At 42.3% G+C, this 21,091-nt stretch overlaps 1 protein-coding gene across 1 annotated transcript; it reads left to right on the plus strand.

The window, feature by feature from the left end:
* Window positions 1-12,095: 12,095 nt before the first annotated feature.
* On the plus strand, window positions 12,096-12,937 carry LOC108544604 (proline-rich protein 23C). Its single transcript, XM_017895830.1, has one exon. It carries the CDS (start codon window positions 12,146-12,148, stop codon window positions 12,935-12,937), a length of 792 nt encoding a protein of 263 aa, XP_017751319.1. The 5' UTR covers window positions 12,096-12,145.
* The last annotated feature ends 8,154 nt before the right edge of the window (window positions 12,938-21,091 follow it).

Here is a 21,091-nt window from a genome sequence, read left to right on the forward strand (position 1 = left end):
TGCCATTTGCCCCTACCTCAGTTATGTATTCAGGAAGTAAAGATAGCATAACATAATACACCAGAATTACAAATTACTGTGAGATAAGTGGAAAGAGAATGAAACACTTTCATCTTCATTTTTCGGGCAAAGACAAAGGAGTTGCTGTACAACAGATTTTTGAAGTAATCTTTTCTCGTACCTACACAAATTTTTCAAGCAAGATATAGAAGGCTGTATTGCATGTAGAAAAAGGTCTCTTGAATAAAAGCATGAAGAGACAATATACTTTGCAGATAGCAATACCAAATAGCATACGCTCTTAACATATTACAGGAAATTACCCACAATGCATTGCCATCCCAGGAAGAAACCAAAAACCCTATGTTGTGTTTGTAAATAATAGAAGAGAACCTTATCAAATCAACCCTGGATGGTGGGTTGGATGGGGAGTGAAGGAGAAACTACAACTTTAGCTACACTGCATAGATGTTTTTTAATGTATTCAGATATTACTTGTATGGATAAAAATAAACAGAAACTTTTAAAGCCACTTACTTCTGCATTATAGAAGATAACTGAGCCACCCTCATTACAGCCAATGCCAAGGGCACTGTCTGGTCCAAGCCCTGAGTCTGAGCCTCAGGGTCTCAGATGAAGCAGCAAAGAGTCAGAGTTCCCAGACATCTGATGCTGAGGAAACTTAAGTTTCATTCATTGATATCCACTTTGCATTCAGCTTCCTATACGCAGGTTCCCTTGGCTTTCTCTCCCAATGGACGTTTTCCAGACTGCCCAGACCTTGAAGACAGTTTTGCTAAATTTCTCATGCACCGAGGTTCAGTCATTTCATGACGATTCATTGAGTAGTATTTATTGACACCAGGGAAGCCCAATGAGTGGGCCTGACAATTCACCTGACAGTCCTTGGGCAGTCTTAAGAGGAAGGTAAAATCAGGCAGAATGAAAGACACATGAACCAGTGCCCAACACAACTACTTTTTTTTTTTTTTTTTTTTGAGACGGAGTCTCGCTCTGCCGCCCGTAGACAGTGGCCATGAAAACACCCAGAATAGTTTTTTTTCTAAAAGGTCAGACCTATTTTTAGGATGATGATGATGATGGTAATTTTTTTAACCATTCACTGAGCACCTGATACATAATGCTGGAGAAGAGGGCTGGCACTATCAAGTGAGAGAAGCAGGTTATAAACCTAATAAACAGTAGAATTCCAGTTCAAGATGACTGACTAGAGACATCAGACACCTGCCCCCTGCAGAAAGAAGAAACAAAATTATGACTAGACAATTATACCTCAACCCTCAACCAGATTCCTTTGGAGAACACATGGGAAATACCTGAGGCATATAAGATAAAGGAAGCAAACATCCAGCTTGGCCAAGATCTGCCTGAACATGAAGGGGTTCAATATTGCAGGGAAAGGGTAAGAGAGAGTTCAGCAGTCCAGCAAGCCTGTGAACTGCTACAATCTGAACCACAGGAGAGCTCTTCTACCCGCACAAATCCTGACACTGATACAGACACTGAGTAACAGGCCCCATGAGGGCATTGCAGCAGACAAGGATCTTGCACTGGGTCATTCACCCTCCCATAAGACCTGAGTGGTTGTGGCAGAGCATCATTTCAAGAGTGCAGCCTTCATGGAACTGCATTCTGCCCTGGGAACAACAGCCCCCATACCTCCACATCCCAGGAGCTCCCACTGACATTCCCCAGAGTCCACTTTTACGGCTTGCAGCAGCACAGCACTGGATGGACCCAAAGGTACTGCAGGGCTCCCAGCACTCCAGCCCACAGAGAGTTCCCAGTACTCTAGCCCACTACTTTCCAAGAAAAGATGATGCAGTGCAACAAAAAGGCAGCCCCTGGGACAAAGGAATCCAAAGTTCACACTTTCCAGAGACCAAAGAGTTCCTTGTCGGATGCTGTGAGAAGTGATCCCATGCCCAGCGCTGGCACAAACTCTGTGCTCAGCTTTGTAAGCATAGAATGAAATCCCCTTCCACCAGCAGAGTGTCCTCTGTGTTCAGGTTGTCCCATAGAGAATAAGACCCCTCTTCCCCCTCTGCACACCTGCTCCTGTTGCCACCAGAGGCTGGGGTGGTTGAACCAGAGGACTACCTGTCTATGGTGGTAAGTGGTGACTGCAACCCCACTGACCATGAGGTTTCTGTGCCCAGACTTCTGCATGAAGATAGAGCCCCCAACTACCATCACATGGTGCTATGCTGCTGCTGCAGAAAGCAGGAGAGCCTGAGCCCAGCATGTCTGGAATTACAGGGAGCGACCCCACACTACAGTCACCACCAGAGCTGTTGAGGACCCAGAAGGTCCTCCAAATAAAGCTACTCCTATCATTCATACCATGTCAGCTGCCCAGGGACCCAAGAACCCACTCACCTGCCTGGCCCACTGCTGCCACTACTGGCATCCAAGCAAGCCATCTGGAGGCCAAAGAATCAGCCCACTGTTAAATATCAGCACAGTTGCCAGCACATACACTGCCATGGGGCACAAAGACAGGCATGCTTAGCCCACCACTGTGGTCTAAGAACTGGCCCACTTGGCTTCCCAGGTCCCAGCACAACTTCACCACACCCTCCGTCAGTAACTGCACCCTAACCCTCTGAGGAAATCACACAAAGCACTAATGCTGTTTACAGCCAAATAAATCATACAGAATAACACTAGTGCACATACCTAAAATAAAAGTCAAAGTGCCCTACCCAACCAATACCACAGACACATCTTCAGGGAACAGTCCTCCCCTTTGAAAGTACATTGAAAATTAGGAAGAAGCAACAGTTACACCAGATGCACAGATGTCAACATAAGAACAGGAAACATGAAAAAGCAAGGAAATATGACACTTGCAATGGAACACAATTATCCTACAGCAATAGATCTTAATAAAAAGGAAATCTGCAAAATTCCAGGTAAATAATTCAAAATATTGATTCTAAAGTTCAGTTGCAAGAGAATTCTGAAAAACAATACAAAGAATCAGAAGAACAATTCATGATATAAACTAGCAATTTACCAGAGATATATATATATTTTAAAGAACCAAATAGAAATTCTGGAACTAAATAATTCATTGAAGGAAATACAAAATACATTTGAAAGCTGCAACAATAGACTAGATCAGACAAAAGCAAAAAAAAAAAAAAAACCCCAGTCAGACAAAAACTTAAGAAAAAACTAATTTTTTTTAATGAGAAAAGCTTTCATGACATTTGGGACACCACAAGACAACCAAATATACAAATTATCAGTATTATCAAGGGCAAAGAGAAAAATGAAAAGATTAGAAAATCTATTTAATAAAATGAGAGATGAAAAATTCTCAAGTCTAGCAAGGGATTTAGACATTCAGATACAGGAGTCTCAATGATCCCTATGCAGATACATGCATAAAGGTCTCCATGATACATTATAATCAGACTGCCTAAAGTCAAAGATAAAACTAAATCCTAAAAATAGCAAGCAAAAACTGCCTACCCACCTATAAAGGAAATCCCATGAGACTGACAATGGATTTCTCAGCAGAAACCTTACAGTCCAGAAGAGAATGGGATAATATACTCAAAGCACTGAAAGAAAAACAAAACTACCAAAGAAGAATACTATATCTGGTGAACTTAACCTTCAAAAATAAAGGAGAAATAAAGTATTTCCCAGATAAGCAAATGCTGAGGCAATTTGTCACCACTAGACTGGCACTACAATAAATGATCAAGAGAGTCCTAAACCTGGAAGCAAAATAATGACATATACCATTATAAAAAAACATAAAATTACAAAACTCACTGATGAAGCAATCATACAAAGAAGACAAAGAACTTAAATGGCAGCACTCCAGAAATACACCAGACCACAATGACAAATAATAAGAGAAAAAGGGAAAAAGAATATATAAAACAACCAAAAAACAATTAACAATATGACAGGAACAAAGCCTCAATAACAACCTTGAATGTAAAACAGATTAAATTCTCTACTTAAAAGATATAGAATGGCTGCTTAACAATAAATGCACCTTACAGTAAAGACACATATAGACTGAAAGTAAAGAGACTGAAAAAAAGATATTCTAAGCAAATAGAAACTAAAAGTGAGCAGGAATAGCTATATTTATATCAGATAAAACAGACTTCAAGTCAAGAGCGGTGAAAACAAAAAAAGATGATTAAGGTCATTATATACTTATAAAGGGATCAATCCAGAAAGAAGATATAACAATTCTAAATATCTATGCACCCAACACTGGAGCACCCAAAATTATAAAGCAAATATTACTGAATCTAAACAGAAAGCTAGACTGCAATACAATAACAACGGACTTCAACACCCCATTCTCAGCATTACACAGATCATCTAGACAGAAAATCAACAAAGAAACATTGGATTTAAACTGGACTTTAAGACAGATGGATCTAAAAGACATTTACAGAATATTCTATCCAACAATTTCAGAATATACATTCTTTTCATTAGCAAATGGAACATTCTCCAGGATAGATTATACGTTAAGCCACAAAACAAATGTAAAAAAATTTTAAATCAAAATCATATCAAGCATCTTCTCAGACTACAGTGGAACAAAACCAGAAATTAATATCAAGCGGAACTTTGGAAATCATACAAATATATGAAAACTAAACAATATGCTCCTAAATGACCATTGGATCAATAAAAAAATAAAATTTCTTGAAACAAATGAAAATGGAAACACAATATACCAAAACCTGAGGGATACAGAAAAAGCAGTGCTAAAGGAAAATAGCAATAAATGCCTAATCAAAAAAGGAGAAAGGTACAAATCCACAATCTACAACCCATCACAAGGAATTAGAAAAGCAAGAACAAGTCAATGTCAAAATTAGCAAAAGAAAAGAAATAATAAAGATCAGAGCAGAACTAAATGAAATAGAAACTAAAAATGCAACATAGAAAAATCAACAAAATGAAAAATTCGTTCTTTGAAAAGATAAGCAAATTGACAAACTGCTACCTACACTAAGAAGAGAGGATACTCAAATAAACAAAATCGGAAATGAAAAAAGAAACATTACAACTGATACCACAGAAATACAAAAGGCCATCAGAAACTATTATAAACAACTATATGCTGACAAACTGGAAAACCTAGAGGAAATGGACATATTCCTGGACACATACAATCTGCCAAGATTAAATCAGGAAACAATAGAAAACCTGAATGACCAATAATGAGTAGTGAGATTGAATCAGTAATAAAAAGTCTCACAACAAAGAAAAGTCCAAGATCTGATGGATTCACAGCCAAATTCTACCAAACATACAAAGAAGTAATACCAATCCTCCTGAAACTATTCAAAAAAATTGAAGAGGAGGGAATTCTCCCTAACTCATCCTATGAGTGCAGCATCACCCTGATAGCAAAATCAAACAAGGACACAACAAAAAAGAAAATGACAGGCCCATGTCCCTAATGGACTTAGGTGCAAAAATCCTCAACAAAACACTAGCCAACCAAATCCAATAGCACATTTTAAAACAAAATACAACATGATCAAGTGGAATTTATATAAAGGATTCAAGGATGGCTCAACACATGCAAATCAACAAATGTGATACAACCGGTCAACAGAGTGAAAGATAAAAATCATATGATCATCTTAATAGATGCAGAAAAAGTATTTGATAAAATTCAACATCTCTTCATGATAAAAACTCAAAACAGACCAGGCACAGAGGAATATACCTCAAAATAATAAAGGCCATATGCAACACATGCACAGCTAAAATCATACTGAATGGGGAAAAGTTGAATGCCTTTCCTCTGGGGACTGGAACAAGACAAGGATGCTCATTTTCACCACTCCTATTCAACATAGCACTGGAAGTTCCAGCCAGATAAATCAGGCCAGAGAAAGAAAGAAAGAAAAGCCATCTGATGGATTTTGTATATCTTTCCCCTCCAATTCGCATGTTAAAATTGGATCCCCATTGTTGGAGGCAGGGCCTGGTGGGAGGTGTTCAGGTCATGGGAGCAGATCTCTTATGAATGGCTTGGTGCCATCCTTGCAGTAATGAGTGAATTCTTGCTCTATTAGCTCCCACAAAATCTGATTCTTAAAAAAAGCCTGCCACCTCCCCTCTCTTCTCTTTCTTCCTTCGTCTCACCACGTGATATCTGCTCCTCTTCACCTTCCACCATTTGTGGAAGCCCCCTGATAACCCTTACCAGAAGCAGATGCCATGCTTCTGCAGAACCATGAGCCATATAAACAAACCTCTTTTCATTGTAAATTACCAGGAATCAGGTAGTCTTTTATAGCAATGCAAAATGGCATTGATCACAGATATCATAGCAATGCTATATGATCCAAATTGGAAAAGAGAAAGTCAAATTGTCCCTCTTTGCTGATAATATGATCTTACACCTAGAAAAACCTAAAGACTGTACCAAAAAAACTCCTTACATTTGATGAATGAATTTAGTAAAGTTGAGGATACACAATCAACATACAAAAATCAGTAGCATTCCTATACACCAATAATGATCTAGCTGAGAAAGAAATCATGACAGCAATCCCATTTACAATAGCTACTAAAAAAAATAGGCCAGGCGCAGTGGCTCACGCCTGTAATCCCAGTACTTTGGGAGGTCAGGGTGGGAGGAATGCCTGAGCCCAGGAGTTTGGGATCAGCCTGGGCAACACGGTGAGACCCCATCTCTATTTGAAAAAAAAAAGAAAAGAATAAAGAACAAAATAAAATAAAATGCCTAGGAATAAATTTAACCAAGGAGGTTAAAGATCTCTACAAAGAGAACTACAAAACTCTGACGAAAAAAATTGAAGATAATACAAACGGAAAAACATGCCACGCTCATGGATCAAAAGAACTAGTACCCTTAAATAATCACATTGGCCAGGCACAGTGGCTCATGCCTATAATCCAAGCACTATGGGAAGTTGAGGCAAGAGGATCACTTGAGATGAGGAGTTTGAGACAAACTTGGGAAATATAGTGAGACTCCATCTCTACAAAAAATTGTAAAGATTAGCTGGATGTGGTGGCACACACTGGTAGTCCCAGCTACTCAGGAAGCTGAGGTGGGAGGATCACTTGAGCTCAGGAGTTTGAGGCTGCAGTGAGTTGTGATCATGCCACTTCACTCCAGTCTGAGCAACACAGTAAGACCCTGTCTCTAAATAAAATTAAATAAAATATAAAATGACGATATTGCCCAAAGCATTCTACAGATTGAATGCAATCCCTACCAAAATACCATCACTCTTCCCAGAATTTGAAAAAAAAAAATCCTAAAATTTATATAGAACCAAAAATGAGCCCAAATACCCAAAGTCCTCAGCAAAAAGAGCAAAGCTACAGGCATCAATCAAATTACCTGACTTAAAAATATATTACAAGGCTACAGTAACCAAAACAGCAGGGTAAAGATATAAAATAGACATATAGAATAGAGAACAGAATGGAGAATTCTGTTCTCCAGATGGAACAGAATAGAGAACCTGGAAATAAAGCCACCATATTCACAGCCAACTGATCTTCAACAGAACTGACAAGAACTTACAGTGGGGAAAGGACACCTTCCTCAATAAACGGTGCCAGGAAAATAGGATAGCTACATTCCAAACAATAAAACTTAACCCCTATCTCTCACCATATACAAAAGTTAACTCAAATGGATTAAAGACTTAACTGTAAGACACAAAACTACAAAATACTGGAGAAAACTCTCCTGGACATTGGTCTAGACAAATAATTTATCATTGAAACATCAAAAGCATAGAAGACAAAAAAAAAATTTACAAATGGGACTTAATTAAACAAAAAAAGCCCCTGCACAGCAAAAGAAATAATCAACAAAATGAAAAGGCAACCTGTTGAATGGGAGAAAGTATTTGCAAACTATTCATCCTACAAGGGGCTAATAGATAAAATATACAAGGAACTCAAATAGCTCAACAAGAAAAAAAAAAGTCCCATTAAAAAGTGGGCAAAGGATATGGATAGACATTTCTCAAAAGAAGACATACAGCCAATCGGTATATGAAAAAAATGTTCAACATTAATCACCAAGAAAATGAAAATCAAAACCACAATGGATATTATTTTACCCCAGTCAGAATGGCTATTACTAAAAAGACAAAAAATAACAGATGTTGTGAGGATTCAGAGAAAAGAGAACTCTTGTACACTGTGGGAATGTAAACTAGTATAGCCACTATGGATAACAGTATGGAGATTTCTCAAAATACTAAAAATAGAATTACCATTCAATCCAGCAATCCCACCACTAGGTATCTACCCAAAGGAAAAGAAATCAGTATGTCAAAGAGATACCTGCACTCACATGTTTACTACAGCACAATTCACAATAGCAAAGATACAGAATCAACCTAAATGTCTATCAATGGATGAATGGATAAAGAATATGTGATAATCCAAGCACTATGGGAAGTTGAGGCAAGAAGATCACTTGAGATGCCACAGTAGATGGCATTCTCCCCATTTTACATGTAAAGAAACTGAAGTTTAGGGGAGGTGAAGTGACTTGCCCATGAACACCCAATTAGATTGTGGCCAGCCAGGAAAGAAAGCCAGATGTGTCTGCTCCAGGACCCCTGCTAACTACTACTGTCCTGGAGCAGGACCACATTCACTTGGAAAGAGAGCTCACAGGCAGGATTCGGAGTAAGCAGAGTGTTGGGTTAAATCACAAGGCCCAGGACACTGAGGAGCTCTCAGGTGAGACCGCTGAGGTCAGGAAAGCAGCAGACACGAGGTGGCACCACTCAAGTCACAGGCACGACCCTGCTCAGAGCTGGAGACCTAGCCAGGAACCCCGAGCCCCACTCCCAGTAAGCTGGCAGAATCTGTGCTTGCCCATCTACTCCATACATCATGACGCGTCCACCCTTGCTTCTGAATGGTGCCCCCACTGTTCTCTGCAAGAAGGTTCAAGGGTCCAGACAAAACTCTACTGGACCAAAGCAGGCAGTTTCCCGCAGGCTCCACCCCCACCGCCTTCTGCCTGGATGCTTGCGCTGAGCCGCTATTTCTTTCACCTAAGAACTGGAGGCGGGTTCCGGCTGCACCCACACTCTCCCGGCAGGAAGTGTCCGCAAGAACCACAGGTTCCCAGCAGGGCCGTCCAACGCAGTCCTCGACCCTGGTTACCCTGGCCAGTGCCCAGTCCCAGGCCACTTGACCCCAGGAGAATTCCCCACCATGCAGCCACCGGGCAGCCACCATAAACCACCCAAAGCGGGCCAGTTGTGCTAAGAAAAGTACTGAACGGTGCCCAGAAAGTTTAAGTTCCCTCCGTAACACTGACACCAACAAGCAGGTCCCTGATCACAAGCATGAGCCACCGGGTTTCATGAACTCCTCAACTGAGAAATGAAAACAAGTCCAATGATCTTGGAGTAAAACAGAATTTTTTGGAGATGCTCACATAGAATACCTAAGCCCCACGTTCCAAGAATTGTGCTTCAATCGCTCTGGGATGGGGCAAATAATCTGCATTTTCCATTAACCTACCAGAGGATAACAGTGCCACCAAGTGATGACAGACCACTGTCCAGCAAGAGAGACTTGATTTAAATGTAAAGACTATCCAAAGGAATACTATGCAACCCTAAAAAAGAATAAATTTTGTAGAAAGGGGAGGGAGATAAATAACATGTATGAGATTTGCTTTTAAATGCCCAAGAATATTCTGGAATGATAAAATGTAATAATGGTTCCCGCCAAGGTGGGACATCACATGCTTAGCAAAGATGTCAGGAAATGCTTTGTTGTCCCCCGTAAGCACTTGAAAATATTACCTATTCCAAAATCAGAGCTGGGTATTTTCTCCTATTAACACTGGTGGTCTAGTGGCTAGGATTCGGCGCTCTCACCGCGGCGCCCCAGGTTCGATTCCCGGTCAAGGAACCAAGAAATGTAGCAAGACCAGCCGCAGACAAAACTCCTCAGACACCGGATTAAAGAAGGAAGAGGTTTTTTATTCGGCCGGGAGCTCGGCTCTTAAGACGCGAGTCTGCCGACGCTCCCGGCCGAATAAAAAACCTCTTCCTTCTTTAATCCGGTGTCTGAGGAGTTTTGTCTGCGGCTNAAAAGTCTGATAAGTAGATGACAATACAGGACTCAGTTTTTGAGAGTAGAATATTGGAGGAAATTTTGAATTTCTTGAGGAAAGCAGATACTTTCCATCCTATATTATCTGGATTTCATTTCCTTTCTACATTTGTAGCAGGACGAGCCGCAGACAAAACTCCTCAGACACCGGATTAAAGAAGGAAGAGGTTTTTTATTCGGCCGGGAGCTCGGCTCTTAAGACGCGAGTCTGCCGACGCTCCCGGCCGAATAAAAAACCTCTTCCTTCTTTAACCCGGTGTCTGAGGAGTTTTGTCTGCGGCTCGTCCCGCTACAGAGCTACACCTTCCCTTTTACCGCCTGGACATGCCACGCAGAGGTGCCTTTCAGCTGACACAGGTCAAAAACGCTGACATTGTGTAGCTGTATCACCTTAAATGGAGCTGGACAAGCCAGACTCCGTTCTGCTAGTTCCTGGCTCTTGGGCAAGTTGGTTAACCTTTCTGCATAACATTTTCATCATCTATAAATTGGGCTAAAACAGACCTCAGAACTGTAGTTTAGGTCAAATTAGATAAAGTTAACCATACTTCAGCTGACTGTAGCATAATAGAGTTGGCCCTCTGGAAACACGGGTTTCGCATTCGCAGATTCAACCAACGGAAGACCGAAAATATTCGGCAAAAAATGGAAAATAACACAATAAAAAACATATATATATAAGGCCGGGCACGGTGACTCACGCCTGTAGTCCCAGCACTTTGGGAGGCCAAGGCGGGTGGATAGCTTGAGCCCAGGAGTTCGAGTCCAGCCTGGGCAATATGGCGAAACCCTGTCTCTACAAAAAAATACAAAACTTAGCCAAGTGTGGTGGAACGTGCCTGTAATCCCAGCTACTCAGGAAGCTGAGGTGGGAGGATCACCTGAGCCCAGGAGATGGTGGTTGTAGTGAGCAGAGATTGCACCACAGCACTCCAGCCTGGGCGACAGAATAAAATTCCATCTCAGAAACAAACTATATAATATATATATCTGTATAGCAACCAGGGGTATAGTATTTACACTGTATTACGTACTATAAGTATTCTAGAGATGCTTTAAAATAAGTGGAAGGATGTAAGTGATACGCAAATGTACACCATTTTATATGAGACTTGAGCATCTGTAGATTGTGGTATCCATGCGGGAGTCCGGGAACCAATCCTCCAGGGATATCAAGGTAAGACTTTAATTACTACAGTACCAATTATTGTAATAAACAGATAATGCAGGGGCTGCCATCGTCACGCAGGATCCCAGCTTTACTCTCCCTTCCAAGACCCCTAAAAAGATATTACATCGATGTACAAGCTAGGAGAACCGAAAAACGCACGCCACTATTCGTCAACAGTAACGCGCAGGGCACTTCCGGGACAGGGCCTGGGAGGATGGATTTAGGACTCGGTGTGCTGGTTTGGCACTCCACCAGTGTTACGTGAACCTGAATCGGTCTTCAACTCCGCGTCTGAGGTCAACGCAAAGGACAAGAACTTGATACTGGAAGCCAGGCCCTAGAGCGGCACAGATGCTCGGCCCCCAGCGGCCCGTAAGAGTATTTCCCCACCGTGACCGACCAACCATAGCCACCGCTATTGGGCAGCAGGGGTACCTCCGCCTCTAGGGCGGGTCCTCCAGGGGGCGGAGGATTGCGTGACATTTTGCGACTTCAGTTCAGCTGCCGTCATTTACAACATAATTGGCTTTGCAGTGCGCATCCGGGTCTGCGTCAGGAAGGCCCAAGATTCCAGCGCTCAAGGCTGAGCTCCACAGCGTGCGAGGCTCCACCAGTAGCACGGACTCCGATCTCCGGGAGGCGCCCCCAGGGCTCCGAGGACTCGCCCGACGTCGCGCGGTCCTGAGCCCCGTCCGCCCCAACCCGCCTGGCCTACCACTGACACCTGCTACCTCAAAGAGAACTTCGCCGCCCGCGCCCCCCGCCCCCAAGTCCTCTGCCAGGCCCAGGAGCGCCGTCCGCAGCGCCGTCGAGGTGATGGGCAGCCGGCCCCGCAGTCCCAGCGCCTGCCTTGAGCCCTGGTGGGGACAGCAGCCAGGAGGACCAGGCCCTGCCAAGCGCAGCCGATTGGAGGAGCCCGCGGGCCCCGAACCCCGCGCGGCGCCCAGCCTGGAAGACCCGGCGGGGATCCCGGCCGTGGACGCGCTCACCTCCGTGGTGGTCCTGGCCGCGGGCTGTGCCCTGCGTGTGCCGCTAGAGAACGTCGACCTGGTGCTGGAGCTCGCGCCAATGTCGGTCCTGCGAGTGTCTCTTGGTGGACACACCCTAATCCTGATCCCGGAGGTCCTCCTAAGCTCCGTCGACGAACGCTCAGGAGCGCAGGGCGACTCGTCTGCCGGCCTGGAAGTGGACGTTTTCCTGGGCGCTCACGGGGAAGACGTCGTCGTCGAGCAGGAAGTCTTCTGCGCATCTGTCCCAGAGATCGCCGCCCAGGAAGAGGCCTACGAGGAGGACGCGGACTCTGAATTCCCGGAGCTCTGCATGGACTCCGCATCCGGCTCAGCAGCTGGGCTCTACCCCTCCGCTAGAAGTATGTTCAGCCCCTACCGGGAGGGCCCCATCCCAGGGCCCTGTGCTCCGGCCTCCAACCCCAGTTCAGAAAGACGCTCTCCAAGCCCCATCTTCGACCCGGAATTCCACCTTCTGGAGCCTGTCCCCAGCTCACCTCTCCAACCTCTACCTCCCTCTCCAAGTCCAGGTCCCCACGCGCGCCCGGAGTTCCCAGAGCGCCCTCCGTGCAAGGCCCGGAGACGCCTGTTCCAGGAATGAGCTGCCTCCCACAATCCCTTGCCACGCTACTGGGCTCCAGGCGTCTGTCTCCTGATAGCCCTTTTGTGGATGTTGCGCAGCCTACAAGGATCTCCGAGAGTGGATGACGGATAGATGCTTTTTTGATACAGGCTGCGTTGCAGAATTTTGGATCAGTGGCTGACTTAGAAAGTCTGGAAAAAAAGATGCTCCTTGGCATAAAACTACGCTAGTTGAAATACAGTCTACTTTCAGACTGTGAGATTGCTGCATCGGGCCTGTTTTGTATGGAAGTCACCCCTAGGCAGCTCCATTCCCCCTGGTTTTGCTTTAAACCTCAGTTCCAGCAATTTTCTCTAAAAATCCGCCCTTTCCCGCGCACCTTACCATGGCACGCCTTTTCTCCCAAGTTAATTACTAAAAATAATTACATTTATTTTGTTTAATGGGTTTTGGCCCTAGTCTCTGGGCTAGTTTATGACGACCTTCTCACCATGGAATTTTTCTGTATGGTGGCCTGAACCCTTTGGGGGGATCTTGCAAATAGCTGTACCTGGACAAATGTTTGTTGTTTGCAAAACAGACAGAACTGGAAATAATGATCATGTACCCTCCTTTTTTTCATGATTGGCTTAGCAAATTGTTTATGTTATTGGGCTTTATTTTCCCCCCAACTCTTAGAGCCAGCTCTTTTTCATTCATTACTTCTTGTATGTTTTTAATATAATTATTTTATCCTGGAAAAGCTTATAATTCTAAGACTCTGTGTGTGTATGTGTGTGTTGTTTGTTTGTTTGTTTTTTGACACAAGAGTTTTGCTCTTGTTGCCCAGGCTGGAGTGCAATGGCACAAACTCAGCTCACTGCAACCTTCGCCTCCCGGGTTCAAGTGATTCTCCCGCCTCAGCCTCCCAGGTAGCTGGGATCACAAGCATGCACCACCACACCCGACTAATTTTGTATTTTTAGTGGAGACAGGTTTCACCATGTTGGCCATGCTGGTCTCGAACTCCTGACTTCAGGTGATCCATCCACCTCAGCCTCCCAAAATGCTAGGATTACAGGCATGAGCCACTGCGCCCAGCCGGAAATAATATGTTTCTTAGGTTGGTCTTGTATCAAATGCAATTACTGAATTTCTTTAATGGCGTATGTGTAGATTCTCGATTGATTGATAAAAATAGTCCAAATAATGAGAATATTGTCTCTTGACAAGCTTCTTACATCTTATTTTTCCTTAATCTTTTATATTGGATATTACTTCAAGTCCAGGTTGAACAGTATGGTTAATACGGGCATTTCTGTTTTATGCCTTGTGTTAATGCTTCTAAATTTTACCATAAAGTATGATCTTTACATGGTTGTTAGATAACCCGTAATCTATTGAAGTAGTTAATTTTCAGTCTTTCAGATCATGAAAAAGTGTTGAATTTTTGCTTTGTTTTTGCCTAAGTTACTACAAAGATGTCATCAACGAGGCCGGGCGCGGTGGCTCAAGCCTGTAATCCCAGCACTTTGGGAGGCGGAGATGGGCGGATCACAAGGTCAGGAGATCGGAGACCATCCTGGCTAACACGGTGAAATCCCGTCTCTACTAAAAAATACAAAAAACTAGCTGGGCAAGGTGGCGGGCACCTGTAGTCCCAGCTACTTGGGAGGCTGAGGCAGGAGAATGGCATAAACCCAGGAGGCGAAGCTTGCAGTGAGCCAAGATCCGCCCACTGCACTCCAGCCTGGGCGACAGAGCGAGACTCCGTCTCAAAAAAAAAAAAAAGAAAGATGTTATCAACTTATTTTAAATGTTGACATTTAATTATTTGTGTGTATACAATAATACGATACAATAGCTAGATGGAACCTTGGGCCACGAGAGTATGTACAGAAACCTGGCAAGAGCGCTAATGAGACCAGGCTTTGGGGCTGGTCCAATTTAAAACAATTGGATGCTTTATGAGGACCTGAGGAGACACAAGTGGAAGGAGAAAGGCAGTAACTGCAGGGTCCATTTAAGGTTTTAAATGTTAAAAATTTAAGAAACTTTTTTTTCTGTATGAATAAGATGACTTTTTGTAATTTCTTTTTTAATCAACTCATGGTGATTTGTGTTAATTTCTAACTACTAAGTATCCTTGCATTTCTGCTATTCTACCGTATTTTATATGATTCTAACTCCACCTTGGGTTGTTTTTTGTTTTGTTTTTTGCCTTTTTTTGAATGTTTGTTTGTTTTACATAACCATATACAGCACTAATTTTTTTATTGTACTTTAAGTTTTGGGGTACATGTGCAGAATGTGCAGTTTTGTTACATAGGTATACATGTACCATGGTGGTTTGCTGCACTCATCAACCCGTCACCTACACTAGGTATTTCTCCTAATGTTATCCCGCCCCATCTCCTTACCCCCCGACAGGCCCCGGTATGTGATGTTCCCCTCCCTGTGTCCATGTGTTCTCATTGTTCAGCCCCCACTTATGAGTGATAGCATGTGGTGTTTGGTTTTCTGTTCTTGTGATAGTTTATAACGCACTAATTTTAAAATGTCATTATTTTGCCAGTTTTGCCTCACTTTTTGTAATGAAATAAATTATTGCTGATAAAGTTAAAGCCAATGAGATGCTAGTTTTTTTTGTTGTTGTTGAACATCAACAATTATTATTTAGATTTTCCAACATGCTTTACCAGTTAATTTGCTCACTTTCTATTCTTGCATTCCACTCCTTTATTCTGGCCTCATTTGTCTTCTTTCCATGGTATACTTTTTAAGAATTCTTTCAGCTATGGTTTATGCGGTAAATCTTGGGTTCGTATGTCTGCAAATATTTCAATTACACCTTCAAACTTGTAGTATGGTAGCTGGGTTTGGAATTCTAAAATAAATCCTATACTCGCTCACTACTTTAAAAATAATTCTGTTATTTTCCATGACATTTATTGTTGCAGGTGAGAAGATGTCATTTGTATTGCCATTCCTTTAACAGGATTAGGCTGCTTACACTAGTATTTTTTTTGACTTTGATGCCCTATGGTTTCACTAAACCTGATGTATTTTTTGATAGATTTTTGCCAGCTGCAACTCAGTGAGCTTTCTATAGATGGAAAATTAATTCTTCCATAAGATCTCAAAATATATATATCTCTTGCAAGTTTAAACCTCTCTCCAATCTCTGAAACTCCTAATAGAGAAATGGTGCTGCTTAATCAATGCCCTCCCAGATCTCTTAATATCTATATTTTCATACCCTGTATCATAGCACACTTTTGCTCTTCCAATTAACTGATTCTGTCACTATCTGTTTTCAAAATTCATTTATTGTTCTGTATAAGACTTTATTTCAAATACTGCATTTTTCATTTTCAAGACTTTTGATTACTTGGTTTTTCATATCTATTTGCTCTTATTTCACAACTTTTGGTCAATGTCATATAAACTTTTCTAGTTTCACGGATGTTATCTCCTCCTTTATCTCTAGAAGAAATTAAATATTCTTATTTTAAATTGTATATTAATTAGCTCAATAATTATATTTCCTCAGGCATAACATCTCCAATTATTTGGTAGCATTTAATGACACTGATTTTCCCCTGGGCAAAAATTTTGGTATGTGGACATATTTTGAATGTGAATTCATTTTCTGTTCCAAATTTGTTTTGTTTTGTAGAGACAGGGTCTCACTCTGTCTCTCAGGCTGGAGTGCAGTGGCATGATCACAGTTCACTGTAGTCTTGACCTCTCATGCTCAAGCAATCCTCCCATCTCAGCCTCCCCAGTAGCTGGGGCTATAGGCATGTGCCACCATGCCTGGCTAGGGTTTTATATTTTTATTTTTTTGTAGAGAGAATCTTCTCTGTTGCCCAGGCTGATCTCAAACTCCTGGGCTCAAGCAATCCTCCTACCTTGGCCTCCCAAAGTAGTGGGATTACAGGCATGTCTGCTCCATATTTGAATTTTACATTTGCCTCTTTCTTGCTCCCTAAGGGTCAAGATTCAGAGTCGGACGTTATGGAGCTCATATGATTTGCAACTCAAAAACCACAGTTCCCATCCTCAAGCAATCATACATGGCCCAACTTCCAATTTCAATGCAGTAGTGACACTGGGCTGGACTGTTCATAGTCCCAACCCCATCAAGACTGCTGGGAGTATTACCAGATAAATTCAGTTGCTCTCCAACTACCCTCAGCCTCCATGGGTAATTCATGCCAATAACTGTTCAAGTAGAGGGTATACAGGCCCAGCTCACTTGCTTTGAGACAACTCTGAAGAATCATCCCATTCTAGGGCTCTCAGTGAGTTGGCTGAGGCTTTGTTGCAGCTGTATCCCAGTTCAACTCCTTCATCTGTCCTGTCATATTTTCTTTGTTCCCCAAAATTTCTGCATGCAAATCTCCATGGCAAAGTCTTCCCAAGCCAATTTAAGATAGCTGGTGCCAGGGGTCATCATAGGAAGTAGCCACTAAACTGGATTTCAGAGCTGAATCATGGAGCATGAATAGCCCATGGCATGTTACAGTAAAGCAGATAAGATCTTAATCAATGGCAAACTAACTGGGACTCTGGAAAGAAGGCAATATACTGGCATTGGCAGAATCCCAGGCATTAGAAAAATTGGGGGCACAGAATAATTATATGCATGATAGTTATAAATAATGGGGAATTGAATAGCCTTTTTTGGGACAATAAATGCATTTGAGAAAGAAAGTGAAAGTCGGACAGTGATTGATTACCAATAAAACCCAAATATGAAATGTAGACGTTCTCCCTGGCAGCATACAAATAGCCTTTCATCTCCTGTAGCTAACGAGGGGGAAAGCAACTGAGGATCTGGCCCAGAATTTACTGCAAGGATAGTGGCGGTATAAAAACTGAATTCTCAAACTTGGAAAGTCTGTAATGGTGAGGTCCCAGCCCAGACTGGGCCCTGAAACGTTGGATGAAAATAACCAAGTAGATTCACTTGAATATCTTGAATCCCAAACCCCCTTCCATCCTCTTGGCCTGCAGAAGTGGCCTACTCCTCTCTATTAAAGGTTGGCACTCCACCCTTGCATAAGATGATACAGAAGCCTCTGCCGAGCAAGATAACATGCACCCACCTCAGGAACTACCTTCACCTCCTCTCTTTGCTACAGGCCAGTAACTAAAGCATGTTATAACCCAGCCAGGGAAATACTGGCCTGTAACTAAGGAAAGGGGCTCTGTATGCCCTAGAATTGCTGTGAGTGTTACCCAACATATACCAGCAGGAGTCAAGTGTAAGACTGAGAGTGCTAGATGTCAGCCTAGAGAAGGGAGAGTGTATCAATTTAGAAGCACTCTCCCAAGATACATGATTTAACACCCTGGCAAGGATGCTGTAAGATAGTGCTAACAATCTGATGGGTGGATCTTGCAGGGTTAGAGAAAAAGATGTCCCATACTAAGTAGGAATGCCATAACTGCCAAGACAGACAGCAGAGAAAAGGATCAAAACGTCCAGAGAAGTGGATATGATACAGTGGATATACTACCTAAGGCTATCAAATACATCAGCTACTATGATGTGTGGAAGGGCCTCGAGGGACATTATGTAATAAACAAATGCCCTAGAGAGGCACCAGGGTCATTGAGAAGCCCAGTCGGCCAAGGTAAGGGCAGGAAATGCCATTAGAGAGCTGGACTCCTTGGTAGCCAAGGGAATAATAGGATCTGAGAGACTGAAAATACAAATGAACAATGTCCAGACCACACATGACAGTAAAAATCTTACCCACAGCCTCTGCAGCAACTATCCCAGAAGCCAAACCACAGTCTCTGCAGTAACTGGCCCAAAATGGTCCAGATTTGTTCAACAACTGCCAGGTGTTCTAATTTTCACCCTCACTTCCAACTCAGGACCAACCAGAAAAAGCCAAATATGTTATGCCTAAGATACAAGGTGCACAAACCAACCAATCATGTAGGATGCCCCACTTCTAGTTGGTCCACCTACAGTTTCCCTATGCCAGCAACTTCCAATCAGACATACCTGAAGTCTTCTCCTTTTTCACTATAAAATTTTCCAACTCACCTGCCTGCCAATAAGTATCAAACGCAAGTGATGGGGCTAACTCCCTTGCTATAGCAAGCTCTAAATAAATCACCTCTGCTTGTTCCCATTTGTGTGGTCTTCGCTTATTTTCCATTTTTTTGTGAGATATGGTCCACACAGCCCAGTGTGGTAAGTCAACACTAGGTCTGAACTCTTTCTTTGCCTTGAGTTCCCTGTCCATTTACTCTCAGTTTGGTACCCATGTTTTGTTATCAGTTCATTTGTTTGGCAGCTTTGATGGAATCAAACCATTTCTTTTCATCCCCTTTTACTCACTTTTACTCACTTTCCATTGTGTGTTGTATGGTTTAAAAGTATTGTTTGTCACAAGAAAGAAAATTGCAGGGTACAACACAGTCATAGGCTCTACACACCTGTTGTTTGAGCCAGTCTCACAGTCTGGTGAGTTTGCAGTTCTCACCAGACAAGCTTCCATTTGGACAAATTTTTCTATGTATTATCAATAAAAGTGGGTGAGGTTTTCCTGTTTTTATGTTTTGTTTTTAGAGCTTGGCTTTGATCCAGAAAGAGTGTTCTCTCTGGTTTTCCATCTACCACAGTCCACATTCAGAGGCACTGACTATCAGTTTGGGAGACTCTGACACTGAGGCACCAGCACCACATTTTGCTGACCATCACCATCTCTTATGGAGTTGTCTGAGCCCAAATCCTCTCCTCTTACAGAAAAAAAATGCCTGCTTCTTATATGTGTTCTCATTTAGAATCCTAATTCTGGTCCCTGTCTTTCTAAATGGCATAATTTTACCAAGGGTGATGTGAGCCTTTAATGGCTACTGTGGAGAACATTTAATTTGAAATCATTCATTTGAGAGGCACCTTCAAAAAGAATGAAAATAAGAGTTCTCAGGTTTAATAAGCAGCATTTTTATTTACATAGAGGTTTCCAATGAAACTCTAAATCAAAAATGACTTCATTAAAAGATTATTTGGCCAAAGCTAATGTGCAGTTTAGCAACAATGAACTAGATTCATTTCCCTAGTAAATGAATCCTCTGTCCTCGTCCACCAGTTCCCTCCCTATATCCAGATCTCCCTCTGCCCCTTATCCTTATCCAATCTCTCTCCTTCCATACCTCCATCAACTCCTCCCTCCAGTTGTCCTTGTTCAGGCCCCCTACCTTTTCCCAACAACTTTCTCCAAAACCTAAAATGCCAGTTGTCTCTTAAGACCCATCCCTCCATGAACCAAGTATTCAGACAACTGGAGAATTTAAAGCTTGGACCTGAGCAGAATTGAGAGCTATAAGTTTCCCTAAATGCAGACAAGACTAGTAAACATTCATAGAATAGTTTAAAATCCTTTTGGGTACATCTGACCCAGAATTACCTGACTTATATCAACTCATACACATATGGGGCAGAACCACAGATGCTAAATCCTAGATAGCAAAAGTTGATTGGACTGACCCGAAGGACCTACAGGATATCTCTTTCCATAAAAAACTTGCAGTTCAGAAAACCCCTGAAAAGTAAATTAAAGTCTCCTAGAAGCCATACCCAAAACACTTCCAATAAAAATTAATGCAAGGGCTACCATTTCTACATTAAATGCTGTGCCTTCATGCTCTCTTCTTCAGAGTAACGGTACTGCACAGGTAGCAGGCATTTCAAATAACACAAATTTTCCCTATCTCCCAGCCTTTAACTGTAACCCTTGGGCCTTTGCCTGGAAATATTCCTTCTTGTTCTGTGATAATACACCTGCAAATTTAATAAGGAGAGATATACTTTACACACGAGATTGCAAAAATAAATGCACACCAGAGGGATTATTTCTTAAGTTTCCAGAGGACTCCACTATTTATAATCAAGTTGTGTTTGTTCTGAATATACTTTGCATTCTCTATTTTATTTGATGTATACCCCAGATAAAGATCTTGACACTACTCCATGACCTTCTACAGGCTAAAGATTTCACTGGCATAGGAAAAACAATGAGAGCAGAACCTATTAAAGTTCAAATAGATCCTACCAAGCCATTACTCAAACTTCTCCAATAGCCCTTGAAGCCAAAGGAAGGGCTCAAACTTATGGTTGAAGGCCTTACATACAAAAGTCTTCTCATACTCTGCACTAGCCATTGT

This window comes from Rhinopithecus bieti, unplaced genomic scaffold, assembly GCF_001698545.2.
Source record: "Rhinopithecus bieti isolate Rb0 unplaced genomic scaffold, ASM169854v2 scaffold_26603, whole genome shotgun sequence".
NCBI classification, from domain to species: Eukaryota; Metazoa; Chordata; class Mammalia; order Primates; family Cercopithecidae; genus Rhinopithecus; species Rhinopithecus bieti.